A 20,097-nucleotide genomic window follows, 5' to 3' on the forward strand; every position below is an offset into this window, starting at 1 on the left:
TGCTCAGCTGGTTGAAGCATCATCCCCTACACCAAACGTCCTGAGTTCAATTCCCGGTCAGGGCACAAACCTAGGTTGCAGCTCCTATCCCTGGTCAGGGTGTGTGCAGTAGGCAACCAATCAGTGTTTCTCTTTCACATTGATATTTCTCTCTCTCTCTCCCTTCCTTCCTCTCTCTAAATCAATAATAAAAATATCCTCAGGTGAGGATTTAAAAAATAAATAAAATGTTCCTGTCCCTCTTTAACCCCAACATTCATATTACTGATGAAGTGAAGTCTCCTTTAACTTTCACCCCCATCCCATTCCACCTTGCAAAAAAAAAAAAAAAAAGCAAAAACAAAATGAAACAAAAATAGCTCTCACTGTAATTTGGTTAGAGTATATCCTTCTTAATAACACTTTCTATAGTTATATAATTAAAACAATATTTTGATATCTAAATATATTGTTCAAAATACATTTTAAAAAAAAATACACCTAGATTCTAATATGGTCCATCTCATTAGCACCTACAACCACTCCAGGTTAATAATCACTGTGCTAAGTGATGCAGAGAACGTAAGAATAAGGCAGGGTGCAGCATAACAAATTTCCTTTTAAAATGCAATCTTTGTATCACTTTCTTGGCACAAGATTTTCCTAGGGAAGAAGGGCAGAAAATCCTAGTAATTGGAGCCAAGTAGACTTGCTGGTTCATAAAACATGGTGTGTGAGAGAGAAGATTTTATTTTCTAACTGGCCGTGTTAGATGTGCCACTAGGATTAGCATAAGAGATCATCAGGTGATGACATCAAAAGATACAGAGAGCTCTGAAAATCAAATACATGCCATACTTCCCCAGTAATTAACTCTTCTAATAGGTTATAAAGCTAATTTCTTTAAAAGAAAAAAAAAAAGAAAGAAAGAAACAACAAATTCTACCCTTTCACTTTCTTATGCCCAAATATTTCAATGATACATAAAAAGTAACCAATAGCAAACTAATACATATGGAAAAGCATAACAGTAGTATACTTGATCTCTGCAGATCTCTTCACCTACTTCCTACAGGGACAACAAGTGAGAAGGAAGTTTATTTGCTTGTTGGTTTGTTATGAGTTTTCCCACTCTGGTTTCTCCTGAGAACTCGGTGCAGGGGTTATTTTGTCAGATAGGAGTAGACCCCTGGAGCAGATATAAACACAAATCAAGTGTAATCAGCTGAAGTGGACTAAAACATTCCAAAGAAATGTCAATGTTTTCAAACTTCGAGTAGAAAAATCAATTAAGAAAGCAAGGACCTTAGCTTAGTGCCTTTCTGTGGGAACTAGTCTTTTGGGTAGATTTCCCATGATACTTTTTGACACCTTCCTCCTAATAAGAACCTCCAGGGAAAAGTGACCTCTGATCATAATCTTCTTTCTTCACATAATCTCTAACCAAGAGCCCACTTTCCTAAATATCATAGTAAACAAAAGAGAGTCCAAAACCTCAACTAAGAACCAGTCCGAAAGCACCACAGAAAGGGTCAGTGTGCTCATTTTCCTTTGAGAAAGTACAGAGGTATGGCAATGTGCAAAGTGCTGGAGAGAGAGGTGCCCCAAAGGACAGCCTTTTGGACTTGTGTTGGTTTACACACAAGCCTACACAGGATACTAGAAAGCCCAAATAATGCTGCCATACTGTGCAGGGGGAAATAATTCACACTGGTTCCAGCTAATCACTTACTTTGGGTTCACTATATTTATAGGCATTTTCAAATTTTGCATCTTTATAAACTTAGTTTCATAAACTCACATTGAAACACAAGAAAATACTCATCAGATCCAAGATAAGAACAATGCTTACCTGCTCTCTCGGAGTTTCTGGATATATTTATACTTATCAGGCAATGTACCGTTGGATGTAATCACTGCCTAAATGTATATGACACAAGACATTTCTTTAATATCCACATTTTAGTCCCACAAACATGGGCTCATGACTGATAGAGAAGAGACAGACAGATAAAGATGGGGAGAGAGAAAGGAAAGGGAGAGAGGGGAAGAGAGGATGGTAGCGAAAATATACATTTATAGAAAAAAGTAATTTCATAACTTACATCTCGCACCACAGGAGAAAAATTCTGACTTTCAAGAGGTTGTGTTGCATCTGATAATATCTGCAGGGAAAATAAGATTGGTAAGAGACAAATGACATTGCAAAGAAGGCTTCTTGGTGTTCTTATTCATATTAAAATATTAGTCAAAAGAAAAAAGAATTTAGAAAAGTTTCTGAAGATGCATAAATAATTGTAAATAACAGTCTTCTACAAGCAATGAAGTCTGCCCTGAAGAACAAGCTGTTTCAAAACAAGTTCCAATTTTAAAATTAAAATTTGATTACAATCATCTTTGCTTGCTGGAAACATGAAAAAACTTACTCTTCCTCACCAGTTCGATGTGACATATTGTACATGCTGACAAATATCACCACAAGCTTTATAGCTACAGTGTTCATTCTTAGGACCTTTATCCCATTCTAAGGGTTTGGGCTATTCTATTACAAGTAGAGAATGGGTTTATAATGGGGGTAGAACAGGGGTGAGAAAAAGTCCCCCAAACCTCCACAGCCATGGCTTGAGGGTGGGGGAAGAGGAGCACCACTTGGGAGATTTTGCACAGCTTTGGCACCTTGGCTAGCTTCACAGGCGTGCTCAATAGCCGTGCCTCTCTTGCTCAAGGGCCAGCATGACTTTAACCCGTGATGTAGCCCCAGGGGCTTGCTGTGCCTGCGCAATATCTTGGAGTCAGTTCACTCTGTCATGGGGCCACACATGCCCAGACTAACAATGGAAACAGAGACCTGGCAGAGGTAACCCGTTGTGGGAGGAGTCGGAAAGGGGGTTATGGAGGAAGCTCCAGCTGGGATTCAAACTAGGCATGGCAACCATTCACACTCTTGGCCATGTGGGTTGAAAGGGTGCAGAAGGACCCCAACTGGCCCACCACTAGGAGGTACCATGCAGTTTTGGATTAAGAGCTGGAGAAAACTGTAACACGTTTGATGATGCTGAGGACAGCGGAATCTGTCCAGTAATGGGAGATGCCTGAGATGCTGAACTGAGATGGGGGAGATCAGTGGTGGACTTCTGTTTTTTTCTCCTGAGAGATGGTACCTCTGACTGGCATGTTCTGTTTGGAGGCAAAAGGGAGGCAGGAGTGGGCATGTATGTTTGTGGGTGTTTTAAAGGTTGTGGAACTTCCTGGCAGAATTCCACCATTATTCTAAATCTGTATAACTTTCAAATAAACAATTCCTTTCCTTTTCACCAAACTCTGGCATTGGAAGTCTTGGCAGCAGGCAATCGACCCACACGTGTTTCAGAATTGCGAGTCCGCACATCTGTTTCAGAATTCCGTTACTGTTCTTCCAGAGAACAAGCCCCCCAAGCGTACAGTAGGAAATCTGCAGGTCAGTATTAGTTCTGAGTATAAACAAATCAGCATTTCAAAAGTGTCAGGGAAAATGACTGCACCAAGTAGACCTCAGAAACCTCATTCACACTCTTATCAGTCATTATCTTGCAAGAATGAGTCAAAGGCAAACAACAAAAACCACATCTCTCGTGCTAATACCACAACATCCTTCTCATTCCCCTCTTTTTTTTATCAAGGTATCCACCTCTTGAATAGAGTGCCAAGGGGTAAAGGTCATATAAATCAGTACTGTTGCTTCTGATGGTCCCGGCGTTAGGGCCAATGAGACAATCATTCCCCTCCCCCTCTTATCCATAGGTTAAAATCTAGACACTCACCCTACCAGAGGCTGGCAGGGGAATACTTATTTACTGTATTAAAATAAACAAAAAACTACTTTCATATATCTAAAACGCAAGACACCCAGGCTATCTTTCATTTAAATCACAAATCTGATCATTTCTCTTGTGCCTATTTAAAATAACTCAGTATCTTTCCCTTGCCTTCGAGATAAAGTCTCTAGCTCCTTGGGTGGCCCACAAGACTCTCTACAGACTGGTTCCGTAATCATGATTTAAATGCTACCAATCTAGCGATCAAAATTATGTATTCTGTAACAAATCAAAGTATATAATCAATCCTGTACTTCCACCTCTGGCCAAGTTCTCGTTACAGTTGAATGGCCTGTTCCAGGAGTGAGGAACACTGATGCTGCCATACATTGAAAGACATGAGAACAGAAAGAATAAGCCTGAGCAAGAACTGCATGCACATCACCAGAAACTCCACAGTTCCTCTTTCCCCACGATTTCCCTTTGTAATCTGGCCAAACGTCTGAAATGTTAAAATGGTTTTCAAGGACAGGAGCCTGCCATCTTCTCAGGTCACCAGCACCTGAATACACTTCTTTCCTTATTCTCCACATCTGTGTCATGAGTATTGGTTTTCGTGGTGGCAGGCAGCCAGGCCTGCAGGTCACTTCCCTGGTTTCAGCTCTCCCTTGAGCCTCACACCCAACATTTTAGATCTGTGAACAGTGTGGAACTGCTCATCTGTGTTGTGCTTCCATATGCCTCTGGGCTACACCAGGTAGGTGCCTCACATGCCATTCCTCTACCTGGAACTCCCACACTTTATTCTTCAAGGTACAGCTGAAAAATTGCCACCTTTGTGAAGTCTTTATTAAAATCTGCCCTCAAGCACACCTTGAAGGTAGAAACTACACTTGGCATCTTGCTATGGGCCTGCTACATTAAATGGTAAACATCCAATTAAAAATATTAGTGAATACATGCAATAATTATTGAAAGTTCAATGGATTTTTTCCAAGAAAACTAAAAAATCTGTCATGAATTCACCCAAAGGCACACCTAAAAGACAAAAGACTGCTCAGTCTCTACATTGACTTTTATTTCCCCTGCAAGATTTCACCTGACACAGAAGTGCAACCACAAGGGCTCTGAAGCATATGGTATGCCTTGCCACTTTTACTTACAACACCTTTGGGAGCTCATCACTCTTTCCTAAATTAATTTCAAGCTGTTTATTCTGGTGCTGAGACCCTTTGCAATATGGAACCAACATACAGTTGTTTCATCAGAATCCCTAGATTAAATTAACTCCCACCTTCGCTCTCCTGTCTCCATCACAGCGTGCCTCCTATTTCCATGCAAATGAACAGATCCCATCCACCCATCTGACACCAGCTCAGATGTCACTTCCTTCATAAAACCTCTCCTAGTCTTACCCAACAGGACAGAGCCTCTCCCCACACAACCTCCTTAGCATCTTTCTAATGGCTGTCACAGTCCACCTTATGGCTGGGTTGCGTACTTGCCTCAGCCCCTTCCTGGACCTCATGCTTCTATTAAGTCAAAAGGTGTGTCTTTGTTTTTGCCACCCATATGTGTGTCTTGTTCCAACAGACAATAAATATCAAATCCAACTAAAACAAATCTTCTATGTTAGTATAAAATAATAGTGTGTGCCTTGCAATGCTACAGAAGCTATATGGACCTTAAGTCAAAAGGACAATCTAGGGAAAACAGGACAGTGCCTATACTTTAAATACAGCTCCCATACAGTCATCAGAAGAGATCAGAGACAACAGACTTAATTTTTTTAGTGGTAACAGACATATATATATCAAGACTACAAAATAGAGACATTCATTAACTTTCACAAATGTTCAGTGCTTAAAAGTACTTCAGGATGAATGCCCCTGAGGCAATCTCACCAAGGTGCTTGGAGGGCTACAGTGAGGTTAATATAAACAGAAATGGTACGGCAGTTTAGAGGAGTGGGCTCACTCATCAGACACCTAAGCAAACACCTCCAACACTTCACCTTCTGACATTCTGCACCTTGCCGCACTGCATAAAAGTCCACCAGCTATAGATCTATGTAGGCACAAACACACTGGCTTTTCTAATGTATACTTCCATCTAGCAGTGGTAAATTTGCTCTTTTCAGACCCATCCTTCCAATGGGTAAAACAGGAAAAGCCTGTTTTTAGGTTCAAAGGACCTGAAAGACTTGCTGCACCATCATTCTGGAGAAGGTTACCCAGAGAGGTGAGTCCTTGCTCTGAGGGTGTTTATCCCATTAGGCCCCATTCCTAGGAGCAGTTGTCCATGTGGATGCAGTGACTGGGATGCTGCAAAGTTGAGCAGAAAGCCGCAGAGAGACTGAGATAATGAGGAGAGCTTGTCAACTAAACCAAACAAAAAAAAATAGAATTTAACTTCTGCCAAAGGGGACCCTAATAAGTGCCAGATTTTCATTTTAGCTACTGAAAGACTATATTTTAAAATAAATGGTAAACTGAAAACTATCAATTCTCCAAAGGACTAAAGCCCAACTTTGAATCACTCCCATCTCCAACTAAATTGAGGGGATTTTCTCCTAGGCTATTCAATTCCTGCCAAAAACAAAGGAAATCTCTGGAGAATATTGCCACAACATCTGGAACCTCGATTCACCTCTAAAGCTTTATATACACAGTATCCAGCATTCAATCAAAAATAAACGGAAATACTAACTAATAAGAATTGACTGAAAACCAAGACAACAGCAAAACAGAACATAGACCCAAGAAATTTACTGGAATTATCAGAAGTGAGTTTGAATACTAACTAATATGTAAGAAAAATAAAATTCCCCCCCCCCTAAAGCAAAATTAATCCATAGTTAGAAGTCAAGATAGTAGGCACCTATAGGAAGGGAAGCAGAGATAGTGCTGGGAGAGACACCAGGGAGTCCCTGGGTTGTCAACATTCTTCTATTTTTCACTTATTCAGCATTCACTGGGCATCTTTGTCATAATTTATCAGGCTGTACACTTATGGGTCACTTATCTGTGACACTTTAATATTTTTAGTATTATATACTGTGAAAAATTATATTGTGTTCTTTTATAAAAATTTTATTTAAGAAATGCCCTTATCCTTATTCAGTTACATGAGCTAACCCTCATGTAACTGAATAAGGATACACCCTCCTTCTCACACCCTCCTGAGAAGTCTTTGACCTAGCTTGCATTTCTCCTGACAGCTACATGAGGTCAAGTGCACTGCATGAGTAGCAAGTTTGATCAAGGATGAATAGGAATGAAAAGCTGTGTTCTAAAGTCCAAAACAAATAAAGTTATAATTGAAGTCAGAGCAGCCAAACAAAAACACATGTCAAGAAATTTACAGTCAAACTCATCCACAAAGCAAATCAGTATTCACCATTTTCCATAACCTGGCCTAATAAGTAAGAATTGCACGAAAAGACATAATCTTAACATTCAAAACAGTGAATTAAAACCAAAGGCTCACCAACCTCTGCTGGAGTCAAGTTGATTGAATCAATGTGTTATGATGGGGGTAGGTATGGACATTAGGTTCCATCCTTCCTACAGATAACAACTACAAGCTCTAGACAAAATACAAATAAAACTAACTACATGAGAGCTTCAGATAATGAAAAAAAGCAGGCAATTATGGGAGAAGTGTCAAAACGTAGAAGAAATAATTAGCACAGTGGTTGACTTTCCCATTCTTTTGGCATTGCCCTGAGGATAAGGATGGGCCATGTGGTAGGAGGGGGGAAAAAACATGAAACTTGATGACCTTCTGATCTAAGGAAACAGGAATGGAACCTAGAGCAACCACAGTCTCTGGAGTGTGAAGAAATGCCAGAAAGGACAGATTCGGGGGGGAAAAAGGGGAAGCCCACATAAACTCTGTTCCAAGTCTCTGTATGAGCCCAGCACTGAGCATGTACAGGTCATACTATACCAGCAGCCCAGGTATGGATGAAAGTGCTGACCTTTTATTGATACTACCCCTATCTCAGGTGAGACAGACTTTTCACTTTAATTCTAACCAAGTTCATTGCCTGCTAAGTCCCAGAAAGCAATACTTTTCAGAGAAATATAATAACCCAGAATCTCCACAACTATCCACATCATCCAAAATCAATTCAAAGATCATTCAACATAAGTAAACCAGAAAACAATAACCCAATCCATTCTCAAAAGAAAAGTTCAACCTCAAGTTGATTCAGAATTTTGGAAATGTAAGCAAAGAGTATAAAGTAGCTTTTATAAATACATTCCAGGTGACAAAGGAATGTCACTCAAAACAAATTTAAAAATAGAAATTCTCAGCAGAAAAAGAGAAAAAAAGAACCAGATGGAAAATTTAGAACTGGAAAGAGAATATCTGAAATTTTTAAATTCGCTCATTGTGCTAAAGGAAGTTACTAGGTCTGCAGGGAATGATGCTAGAGGAAAGTGAGTGAAGATCATCAAAAATGGTAAACATCTGGTCAAACTTATTATTTTTTTATATACATACCTTTGAGCTACTGAGACATCTACAGTACAGAATGTTAGAGCTGGAGGGACCAGTACGATTTTAAATAGCAACCACTTCTTGTACAGGTGAAACACCTGAGATTCAGAGAGTGAGCATCCTGCTCAAGGCCATAAAGCAAGTTGACGTCTCCAGTAAAGCCTGTCATTTGTCAACTGTTTTAGACGCTGCCAATCCCAGGAGCATTACAGATCCAGCATGGCAGCCCCAACCCTTCTCAGCCTTAACTTCTCCATACCTCAGCCTCCTCGTCTGTAAAATAGGTTGAATTATGGTACCTACCAGACAGGGCTGTCATGAGTATTTAATGGTTAAAATATATGAAGTAACTTAAATACTACCTGGCACATAGCAAATGCAATATAATATCGTGCCAACTATAATAGTGCCTGCTGCCTGCATTTTCTCAAGCCTGTTACATCTCTCTCCTGACATATTCTAGGAGGAAAAACAAAGGTTCAAAATGAAATACTATGTGAAAGAAAAGAAAACCACAGGCAAAGTCTCATTTATTCATGTCCCGTAACTATTGTCTCACTGTAGTTTGAGAGCTGCAGAGTAAAGCCACGGAGGGAAAGGACGACAGCCACTGTTTCATCCCTTGAGACTCGCTGCCAGAGGCAGACAACCATCAGCAATAGAAACAAACCAGGTTTAGTAGGAAGGAGGAAGATAAATACTGGAAGAAAAAAGCTTATCTTTGACAAATAAATGAGATTTAAATAGCACAGTATTTCAGTAGTCAATCGCCAATCGCAGTGAAAAATATACGGCCTCAAGAAAGGCTGTCCTTCACTAAGCATTAGTGACTAAAATCTAGTAAAATGTCCTATATTGCTGATTTTTCAAATCTACTAATCCAACACACTAAGAAAACCTCAATATGAATTGACCTATTGAAAAGAAAGGATTGAAAACAAAGAGAATCTTATCTTTCATTTCATGAACATTCTTACTAAAATATGCATAATGAGAAGCAAATGCAAATTGTAATTAAGTATGAAAACAGTTATACAATTATATTCCCCATGAGAGAAGGAAGCAGAATGTATAAAATAATAGTCAGTATTTCATGGAAGGGCTGGCATTTCATTTTACAACAGATTTCTTAATACCAAAAACCAGAACATCGGTAAGATCATGCCACAGTTCTGTTTAAAGCCTTGGAGTTGTTGTGAAGCTCCGGGTTTGCTTACCATTTCTTCAACATAAGGATAGAGCATGTCCCCAAAGTATTCTGTAGCTTCAATTGGAAGCTGTGCCGGCAAATTGTCAATGGAACACATCAGAATCCCAGAGCCTTCGACGCTGGAAGAATCAACATGCTTTATTTGGATGTACAAAATGTTACTTGCAGCTCTAACTTTTTCAGATTTCTATTCTATTATACTTGCTTCTTATCATTTGTAATCTTGTAACAAAATAAACAAGTTTTCAAACAAAACTTTTCCCTTCTTGGGCAAAGTATATCCCATTTTAATATAGAATATATGGATTAAAGTGTTCAAATTTGCAGTGAGGCCCTGACCAGTGTGGCTCAGTGGATTGGGCATTGTCCCGCAAAGTGAAAGGTCGCCAGTTCGATTCCCAGTCAGGGCACATGCCTGGGTTGCAGGTTCGGTCCCCAGTCTACACGCATGAGAAAGGCAACTGATCGATGTTTCTCTCTTACATTGGTGTTCCTCTCCCTCTTTGTCTCCCACCCTACCCCTCTCTCTAAAAATAAATACATAAAATCTTTAAAAAAGAAAAATTTGCACATGAGTTTTCTCCCAAATTTTTAAATATGTTTCAGCATATCTGAAAATTTGCATGGTCTTCACAATGATGTGAAATATTGAGTATTTTAAGGCTTCTATATAAAATTAGGTAAATGACATATTTTTATGTACCTGCCACCATCGGACCACGTTAGCAAACTCACCTGTCGTGAATGATATGCTGGTCTGCATCATACATGCAGAAGGGATGCTCTATTGTTGTACACTCAGTCATGAACTCTATAGATCCTCCTGTATCTGCTGAAATGTCACATATTGCTACAAGTCTGAAAATAACATCAACACTTAGATCAGAGCACAGAACTCTGAAGTCTCCAACAAGGTTAGCAGAGCGTGCCGGCAGCTGTGTTTGGGAGCCTGAAGGAAGACTGGCCCCCCGGCCCATCCCCACTGCCACCCCCGCCCCTGCAATGAAGCCTGTGATTGTGGGGAAAAAAAAAATGAATAAAAACAAAAGGTGCTTGGAACAACGTTCAAGGTGGCTGCCTGGGCTCTTAGCTTTTTTTTTTTCCTACTGAGTTCTTCTGGGAAACCAGAATCTTCCTACTGTGTGTTTTAGGCTTCACAAGAAAGAATAGAGAGAAGAGGAGGAGAAGGAGGGGAAGGAGGAGCAGGAGGAAAAGGAGGAAAGAAATAAAAGTGGAAAATTCCTTCCCTAGAAATATCATTGACAACAACCTAAACTTAACCTACTTAGCCAACTCCCTCCACCCTGCTTAGTACTACATAGTTTTACACATTATTACATGGGAATCTCTAGAATTACAAATCAATGTCTTAGCCCACCATTTGAGACCCTTTAGAGATTGACCCCAATTCTCCTGCCCAATCTCCAAGTACCTCTTGCTTATATAAACCCCACACTAGAAATTAGACTATCCCACTTACTATGTCTTAAGCTGTGCTTTAGCAGCTCCATATGTATCAAGCAGCAGTATTGCCCCTTGCAATTCTCATTCTCCTCACTCCTCCCTCTTGACACTTTGCTAAGCCCAGGCTCCCCCTTTCTCCTCGAGTCTGGCTGAGGAGAATACTGGTTGCTTCAGCATTCCCTTGGCACTGAGTGATGCCAGCTACATGCCTGGGGGCAGCAACCGTACCTACACTCTTCTCTATCCTTCAGCTCAGCGGAGTGCCAGACAGATGAGATGTCCCATAAACATTTATTGACTAATTAATTAATTGGACATTTAATAATTATTTGAATGTATATTGTTTTCAGGCAATGTCCTAAGTACTTATGGCCAAGAGAAATAGAGCCTCTCTCCTGAAGAAGATTAAGTTCAAGTGGGAGGGAGAAAATAAATGATGATGGGTTTCAGAAAAAGAAACAGAGGAACAGACTAGAGAGAATGAAAATGGAGAAGCTGGAAAGAACCTCACTGAGGAGATAACTTCTAAGCTACATATGGAGCCACAGAAGTTAAGGAAGATTTCAAGGGGGAGAGAAGGTTAACTGTCAAATGCTCTCAAAAGGTCAACTAAGATAAGGCAGACAAGTCCTTATTAACAGTCAAGTTTTGTGATACCCTATGTGTGATGCCCTAACAGTGGGCCCTGCTGCTAAAAACTACCATCATCGCTGAAGGGAAGTCCTTACTTGTGTGGCAACACAGGGCAGCCTTCCACACCAACACCTGAAGCCTTGCCTGGAGCCAGGAGACTCTGAACATCTTGGCGGGTTAGTAGACGAGGGCTGTTTTGTTCCCAGTAGATTCCATTAATAAGACAAGTTGTATAGGGTGCAACCTGTAAAGCAAGTTCCAAGTTCAACAGCTAGGAAACAGAGTATTTCAATGCAGTGTGCTGAGAGAGCTATCAGTAAATTCCATGAGAAATATTTAGTGTAACTTCAAGTTGACTTTATTTGCCAGGTCAGTGGCCACCTTTTGAGTCAAAGACAATAAATAGCCACCCAGAGTCTGTAAAATTCCCCATGATAGAGCAATATATGAACATAAATATATTAATATACTTGCTCTCTAATGTGGTGCCTAGCCAAGAAAAAGGCAGTACAGAGAATCAGGTGACCTAGCACTCTCTCTGCAGCTCAGCAACCAGTACAGCCCCATCTAAGTACGGCTACCTGGACTTCTCGGGGCTGTTTCCTTAGGTGCCAGATGGGGACAATATGTAGCCCCTCCTCAAAGCAATACTGTGAGGATTAAATCAGATAACATCAGTAAGCTCCATAGACAAATGTGCTACAAACATGCACACATTGTACCTAGGTCATGATAAGTTTAAGGATGTAGCCAATCACCAATACTTCTGTGATTGGGAGGGAAAAGAAAGGATGGAAATTTACTAGATTCAAAATTTTTCAGTTTGAGACTAGTTTCACATTCTTTCTTTCTCAGGTATCTCAAGAATTTGCAAATTACAGATAAGAGTCCTTTCCTATAACATGCTTTACATGCTAAACATCAAATTTCATGCCAGAATCTAAAAATGCTATGCTGTTCAAACATATGAAAATTATTCAAAATATTCCCTATCACCATATATGCTTGTATTTTTTGTTTTGTTTTTGTCAGTCCCTTTTAAGGAGGACTATTACATGACTAATGACTTCAGAATATACAAACATATCGTTCTTCTTATAAGATGAAGCCAGTGTGCCTTCCTCAGAAGGATTTTAGTTGAAGTAACTATTTTGTACAGGGGGCGTGGGCCTGTGCTTAAGCAGCCTCACTATATCACTCTGGAGCCCTGTAATCAAAGTATGCATTTCAAAACAGCTAGCTGAGCTTATAATTGCAATTTGTGGCCACAGAAGGCATAAATCTATGTTGAGATATAACCTCATAGACACTGCATTTTGCCAACAATACAAATTAGTCCAGGATAAATACAGAAAACAGTAATCCACAGGAAAAGGTCTAGAGCTACTGGGTACATGCAGACCTGAAGTAGAAACAAAGACAGTGAAGCAAAGGGCACAGCCACAGAAACCAACAAAACCACTGGGCAAAGGCCACTCCAAACATCAATAAAAGCCAATAACTCCTTAGGCCAACTCATAATATCCAAGGGACTCACAACAGTCAATAAATATGGGGAACTGAAAACCAATGTACACATTCAGAATTTCTCTCCTGGAAAGAGACCGGCTATATTGTTTCATTGACAACCAGCTCAAAAGCTGAGTGCAATACTCACATCAGTGTTAAAACGACTTATGTAGCGCTCAGGATATTTGTCATATTCTACAGGATCATATACACCATCTGTTTTCCTGACAAGATGATGATGGCGACTTAACACTGTTCCATACACTTTCCTCAGGTCTTGCAGATGGGAAAGAAATCAGTAAAGTGGATGACAAATGATAAAGATTTATGGTGATGAAATATTATAACACAGAAACTATAAAAAACAGTAAAAACAAAAACATAGTCATCCTTCCCCTCTTACCTCCATTCTGGGAAACTTCTTTTAACTCATGCGGTTCCACATATTCACAGGGTAGTTCATTGAAGATTTCTTGGGCTCCCTGTAAATAACACATGAGTAAAACTCTACAAATAAATAGGAAAAGAGCCAACACAACTTCCTACAAAGATTCTAATTAATTTTTTCCACAGTTATACAGCTCCCTGCGACAAGGACTGCACCATCAAAGTTCAGATGAGGTTCTTGCTCACAGCCTGCAATTTGAACACCATGCATTGAAGGGGGTTAATTTTTTTACTTAACTTATTCAGCAGAGCAACAAAAGTATTTAGACATGAGAGCACAAAAAAATATTTCTATTTGCTTTCTGCTCCATTGCAGAAGTCACTTCAAGTGGGGAAACTGTATTTCCTACAAAACATTAGACGCTTATCTCACAGCAGAATATAAACAGTGATGTCCTTTTTGTAAATAATGTTCCTGAAGAAAGATCTATTTGCAATCGCAAGTTTCTCAGTGGGGGATAAGGGTCACAAATGTGTCCTCAAAACCATCCCAGAAAGAAAAAATTATCAATTCTAGTTTTGAATTAAGCCTCCTAACATCTGCCTTAAAAATATCTGGGGGAAATACCAAATTTTTGAATATCTCAGTGATGGAGGTGAAACAGATCACCCTATGAAGAGAGCTTTACACCATTAAAAATGAGTTATTCCTCTAAAAAGGAAAAAGGAAAAAAAACATTAAAAACTTCTCACAGCTTGGAATCAACTAAAAGAAAAAACATAAGTTTGGACCACAACTGCTCTTTACTGTGAGAAAGGTACATAGGTAAGAAATGTACCCCAAACAGAATGCCCATTCCTGGAAAAGCAGGGCTCTGAAATGCCCACAAGATGCCCACATCCTTTGGGTTAGTTTCAGAGTTCCAGGCTGCTTTACAGAAACAAGACAGGTGGGATTTACCTTAGATACATTACCAGTCCCTGTGAACACAAATGTTAAGGGCCCTATTGACTTGGGCATCAAACCCAGAGATATTTCATAGCCAGCATCGCGGACAGCTTGCACAGCCTGACTGCTGTTCCTATAGTTATGAGCCATGCCAATGTGCTGAAAGCAAGCACACAATTCGTTAGTCTACAACCTGAGACATTTTTCTATTCTTAAAGTGTGTTATGTATTTTTTAAAAATAAAATAAAAATCTCACCATAAAAGGTGTGTGATGTCCCAAAGCAAGGAGCCTTAAACCCATTCCATGTAAAATGTTGATCATCCCTATTGCAGAATCAGACCAATAGAAAGACCATTAGCTGAGAGGAGTTGAAGCTGTTCTCTCTGCCCATTCTTCAAACTGCCCAGGGCTCTGAAGAAGCACAGATGCAGAGGGAAGCTGAGAAGCTGTGGCTTCTCAGATTTGGAGGACACCTCGCTGTCATTTGACCCATTCGCTCACCTTTCTGCCTTTAAAAGCACTAAACCTGCTTTATCGCCACCTATTCCTTCCACTTTCAATCCTGATAAAATGGAATGAGTGTCCTTCTCTAAGGGTAAGCTCTCCACCTTTGCTCCACATCCCATCCTTTCCTGCCTAACAAATCCACTCTTAAATTGTTCCTTTCACTGTCCCTCTGTATTGGCTTATTCTTATCTTCCATTCCTCCCATACCAAAATAAAAATGAGCAAACAAGAATGAAGTCACCATTAACCCCATGACCCCCATCAGCAATTCCAGTGACCTAAATAGCTAAATTTAGCAGATACTTTTCAGATCTTGACTTACTTGTCAGAAGCATTTGACAACATAGGGCCTTTCTTTGTTGGAACACTCTTCCCTCTGCATCTCAGATTTGAAATGTTTCATCCTACACTTCTTTTTTTTTTTTGTAATTCTTTTTTTAATTAATTTATTTATTTTTATTCAGTTACAATTGTCTGCATTTTCTCCCCTTCCCTCTACCCCACCCCAGCCAGTCCCACCTCCCTCCCCCACCTCTACCCTCCCCCTTGATTTTGTCCTTGTGTCCTCTATAGTAGCTCCTATAGACCCCTCTCCCCACTATCCCCTCCCCACTCCCCTGTGGCTATTGTTACAATGTTCTTAATTTCAATGTCTCTGGTTATATTTTGTTTGCTTTTTTCTCTTGTTGATTATGTTCCAGTTAAAGGTGAGATCATATGGTATTTGTCCCTCACCGCCTGACTTATTTCACTTAGCATAATGCTCTCCAGTTCCATCCATGCCATTGCAAAGGGTATAAGCTCCTTCTTTTTCTCCGCTGCTACATTTCTGTAGGCACCTCCTCTTATGCCCATTCCTTTTATATTAGTGTCCTCTGTGCCTTCCCTATATATTAGTCCGCTTCAGGATTCTGTCCCAGGCCTTATTCTTGTCAATCTGTGCATTTGTTTATTTTTTTAAAGCTAATCTCATCCAGTCCTAAATTTTAAGTATTCTCTATATACAGATTACCCTACATCTATATCTCTAACAGAGATCTTTTACTTCAAGACCTAACCGCCCATCTTATGGATTTATCCATTTGAGGGCCCTATAAACAGAAGAAAGTCAGCATGCCTAGAGCAAGGACCTCAGCATGCATTCTCTTCTTTTTAGTAGAACTTGTCCTGGGCAGATCCCTAACTAATTTTCTTTGATCTTTTTTCTGAAGTCAACTTTTAAAGGGCTAATTTATACACAATAAATACACCAACTGAAAGTACATAGTTTGATAACTGTTAACAAATGTACACAACCATATTTACACTAATATAATCAAGATACAGAATATTTTCATCACCCCAGTCAATCCTCCCCAACCCTTGGCCCAATACAATTACTGATCTTATTTCTCTCTGTATAAATGAGTTTCTTTTACAGTTTCATATAAATAACATACAAGTATATACTCTTTTTTTGTGTGTCTGCTTTCACTCAGCATAATATTTTTGAGATTTATACATACTTTGTGTATATGAGTAGTTTGCTTCTTTTTATTGCTGACTTTTCCATTTTACAGATATACTACAATTTATTTATCCATTCTTCTGCTGATGGGCATTTGGGTTGTTTCTATATTATTATGAATGAAGATATAGAAATAAGTCTGTACCAAAAACAACTCATTTCTCTTGATAAATGTCTATATGTGGAATTTATCTTGTACATTGATATTCAAGTTTTTCATTTCTTTCTTGAGTTGGTTTTGTAATTTGTATCTTTCAAGGATTTGTGTATTTTATCAACATTGTCAGATTTATCTGCCTATTCATAATTTTCTTTTTTCTTCTTAATGTCTGTCAGATATACAGTGTGACCTCCCTTAGATTTCTAATATTGGTAAATAATGTCTTCTCTTTTGTTTTATTAGTCTAACTAGAAATTTATCAATTTTATTGATTTTTTAAAAGACACAACTTTTAATTTCATCGATGTTCTCTATTTTTTTCCTGTTCTGATTTCATTGTTTTTCCCTTTTACCTTTATTATTTCCTTTCTTCTGTTTGTTTTGGATCTAATTCCTTGTTCATTTTCTACCTTTTTCAGATGGAAGTATAGATCATTAATTTCAGAAGTTTCTTTTTTTCTAGTAAAATCATTAAATGCTATGAATTTTCTTCTAAGCTCCACTTTATCCATACCCCACAAATTTTGGTATACTGTGTTTTAAATTTTTATTAGAAACTAATATTAGAAGCTAAAAATAGTTTCTAATTTTTCCTGTGATTTCCTCTTCAATGAGTTATTCAAAAAGCATTGTTTATCTTCCAAATATTTGGAAAATTTCTAGATGTCTTTCTATTATAATTTCTAAGTCAATTTTATTATAGTCAGAGCACATACTGTATGATTTCAAAACTTTTAAATGTGTTATGAATTGTTTTGTGACCCAGCACATGGAACGTTTGGATGAATGCTCCAAGTGACTTCTTGCGAAGAATATGTATTCCGCAGTTCTTGGGAGGAGTGCTCAGTCATATCAGGGTGGGTGATAGTGTTTTAGTGTCCTGTATCCATACAAATTTCTGGCTACTTGTTCTGATAATTATAGACCTTCATGTAGTCTAATGTGATAGTTATAACATACAATGTTTCTCAGCTAAACAAGGTTCAAAGTACTAGGACAAAACTAGGACAAAAATCAAGTAGAATTGCCCTGACCAGGTGGCTCAGTTGGTTGAATCATCGTCTCATACACCAAAAGGTTGCAGGTTCAGTTCTCAGTCAGGGCACATACCTAGGCTGTGGGTTCAATCTATGGTCAGGGAGCTTATGGAAGGCAACTGATTGATGTTTCTCTCTGACATAGATTTCTCTCTCTCTCTCTCCCTGCCCCCTCTTTTTTTCTCTCTCTCTAAAATCAGTAAATATATCCTCGGTTGAGGAGTAAAAAATATTTTTTCCCCAACTCCAGCGTCTATCCTTTCTAGATTGCTCCTCTGTTGCTCCTGCCCCTGTACCTTTTTTCCTTTTTTCCCTTTTTTCTACTCCCCAAACTCTCATTACCAAACTGACCTCTCCTTCTGCTCTTCCAAACGCAACTCTCTACAAAGTCAGAGCCTAACTATAGTGTTACACTCCTCCCCGTCTTCTTTTCCTTTTTAATTTTTGCAATAAATATATTTTAATGATTTACCTTCTTATTCTAGCCTCAGATATTCATCACCCTTAGTCACACCTGCGTGTTTATTTTTATCAATGGGAAGTGAACACTCCCATCCCCTTGCCACAGAAAAGAGAAACCACACAGTCACTCCAAAGGCAAACTTCAAAGTGGGTGATGTAAAAGCCCCAGCACACCTACCTGCCACACCGGCCCATTGTCCAAATGCCACGACACGAATTCCTCTATGATCCACCATTTTCTCATAATCAATAAGTCTGATTTCCTGACAAAAGAGTAAAAAAAATTTCAGTCACATCAAGCTTAATTTCAATGAGTAAATCACATATATGAGCAGGTCAACATTTCACACTTTTTTCCTCATATAAAATATATCTTGATTTGCCAGCATAACTTACCATCAGGTACACCCTGAAACATTCAGAAAAGGCAGGTCACAAGTCAATGATAGGGCTGTGATTACATGAAAGAATGGTTCTACCAGGGTGCTAAATGCTCATTGGTGATAGTCAGTCAAATAATGGCATGATTTCCTTTAAATTTTAGCCCAGCACCATCTACACATATATCTACAGCCTTGTTTATCCTCACATCCTTCCTTCTAGTCTCAAGGAAGACCAGTCCCTCCTGAGACTAAGCCCTATGAGCTAGATAGAGGCTGGCTCTTTTCCATGTCCTCCAAGACCACTCTTCTTGAGCTTTTCCTCTTTCCTGCATCAGCCTCTCTGCACTGCTCCTTCCCCCCAGCCATTCTAAGTGACATTCACCCTTAAAAAAAAAAAAAACAGCACCACTTCTACCTTAAAAAAAATAGCACCACTCCCTCCCACGTCCATACACACAAATTGCTCATTCTCTCCTTCCCTGTCTCTGTCTGTCTGTCTCTATCTCAGTCTCTCTTTCTTTCTCCTCTCTTTTTTCTCTCTCCATCCCGCCACAATTAGCTTCATTTAAAAAGTAATACAGGCTGCCTGCTTTTCACTTCCTCATCTGCACTAAAGTCACAGTCTTCCTCTTCCCTTGGGAATCTTCCCTCTCTTAAAAATGACTTACTAATTCATGGTTAAGAGCTATTGACACATTGTAATTATGGAATGTTTGAAACGGTCATTGTATTTCCTCAAAGATCATTTGATTTAATCATGTTCATGAATTTAAGAATGTTTAATATTCATCCAACTCCAAGTAATTGGTTACAAACTGCTGTCAAAAAAAGAAGCCCTGCTGGGTCTGTTTTTATTAATTTTCTTGTAATGGATGAAAATTTATATCACAAAAAAAGTTTCTAAAATGCTTTTTAAGGAGTTTATCTGCTTAAGGTGAAAGACTCTTTTTATATCACTTCCACTAATTACTTTTTGAGTTTGTTCTTCAGAAACAGTGCAAATTAACTACAGCCCAAATTTAACATATTTCAAATTACTAAAAATGTGTTTTATACACCTTATAAAATACTTCCATTTCTTGTACTCTTTGTGAATTCTCCTGTTCTCTGACTCTTTTCAGATTCTAGTCTAGTTTCTAATGCTGTAAAATCCTTACCCCAGGACTTAGACCTTGAACTTCTCTACATTCACTCCCTACCCACATCCTCTCTCAAGGCTTTAGATACCATCTAGTCCAGAGGTGTCCAACCTTTTGGCATCTCTGTGACACACTGGAAGAACAAGAGCTGTCTTAGGCCACACATTAAATACACAAAAACTAATGAAAACTGATGAGAAATAAAGGTCTTAAGTAAATTTATGATTTTGTGTTGGGCTGCATTCATAGCCATCCTGGACCTGGGGCATTTGGCTCCAGGCCACAGATTGGACACCCCTGCTAGTCTCTGATAACCACAATATATGTATCAGAAGGAGCTGCCATCCTGAGCTACAAATTCATATCCAACAACCCACAGAGCGCCTATGCTTAAATGTCTCATAAACAAATTAAACTTGATAGTCCCTAAACTTAATTCCCAATCCTCCATCCAAGACTGCCCCTT

At 39.1% G+C, this 20,097-nt stretch overlaps 1 protein-coding gene across 2 annotated transcripts in view; it reads right to left on the minus strand.

The window, feature by feature from the left end:
* The window catches only part of LOC112299931 (alpha-aminoadipic semialdehyde synthase, mitochondrial), a 66,583-nt gene that overhangs the window by 27,833 nt on the left and 18,653 nt on the right, over positions 1-20,097 (minus strand). For both annotated transcript variants that reach the window (XM_024555168.3, XM_053926262.1), the window contains 10 exons: positions 18,288-18,372; positions 14,692-14,759; positions 14,447-14,593; positions 13,502-13,580; positions 13,247-13,374; positions 11,685-11,833; positions 10,228-10,350; positions 9,500-9,611; positions 2,085-2,144; positions 1,832-1,899 (listed from right to left, as the gene is read on the minus strand). In XM_024555168.3, the coding sequence (XP_024410936.1) occupies positions 1,832-1,899; positions 2,085-2,144; positions 9,500-9,611; positions 10,228-10,350; positions 11,685-11,833; positions 13,247-13,374; positions 13,502-13,580; positions 14,447-14,593; positions 14,692-14,759; positions 18,288-18,372 (1,019 nt within the window). The remainder of the gene's footprint in view (positions 1-1,831; positions 1,900-2,084; positions 2,145-9,499; positions 9,612-10,227; positions 10,351-11,684; positions 11,834-13,246; positions 13,375-13,501; positions 13,581-14,446; positions 14,594-14,691; positions 14,760-18,287; positions 18,373-20,097) is intronic.

This window comes from Desmodus rotundus, chromosome 6 (genome assembly GCF_022682495.2).
Source record: "Desmodus rotundus isolate HL8 chromosome 6, HLdesRot8A.1, whole genome shotgun sequence".
Lineage (NCBI taxonomy): Eukaryota > Metazoa > Chordata > Mammalia > Chiroptera > Phyllostomidae > Desmodus > Desmodus rotundus.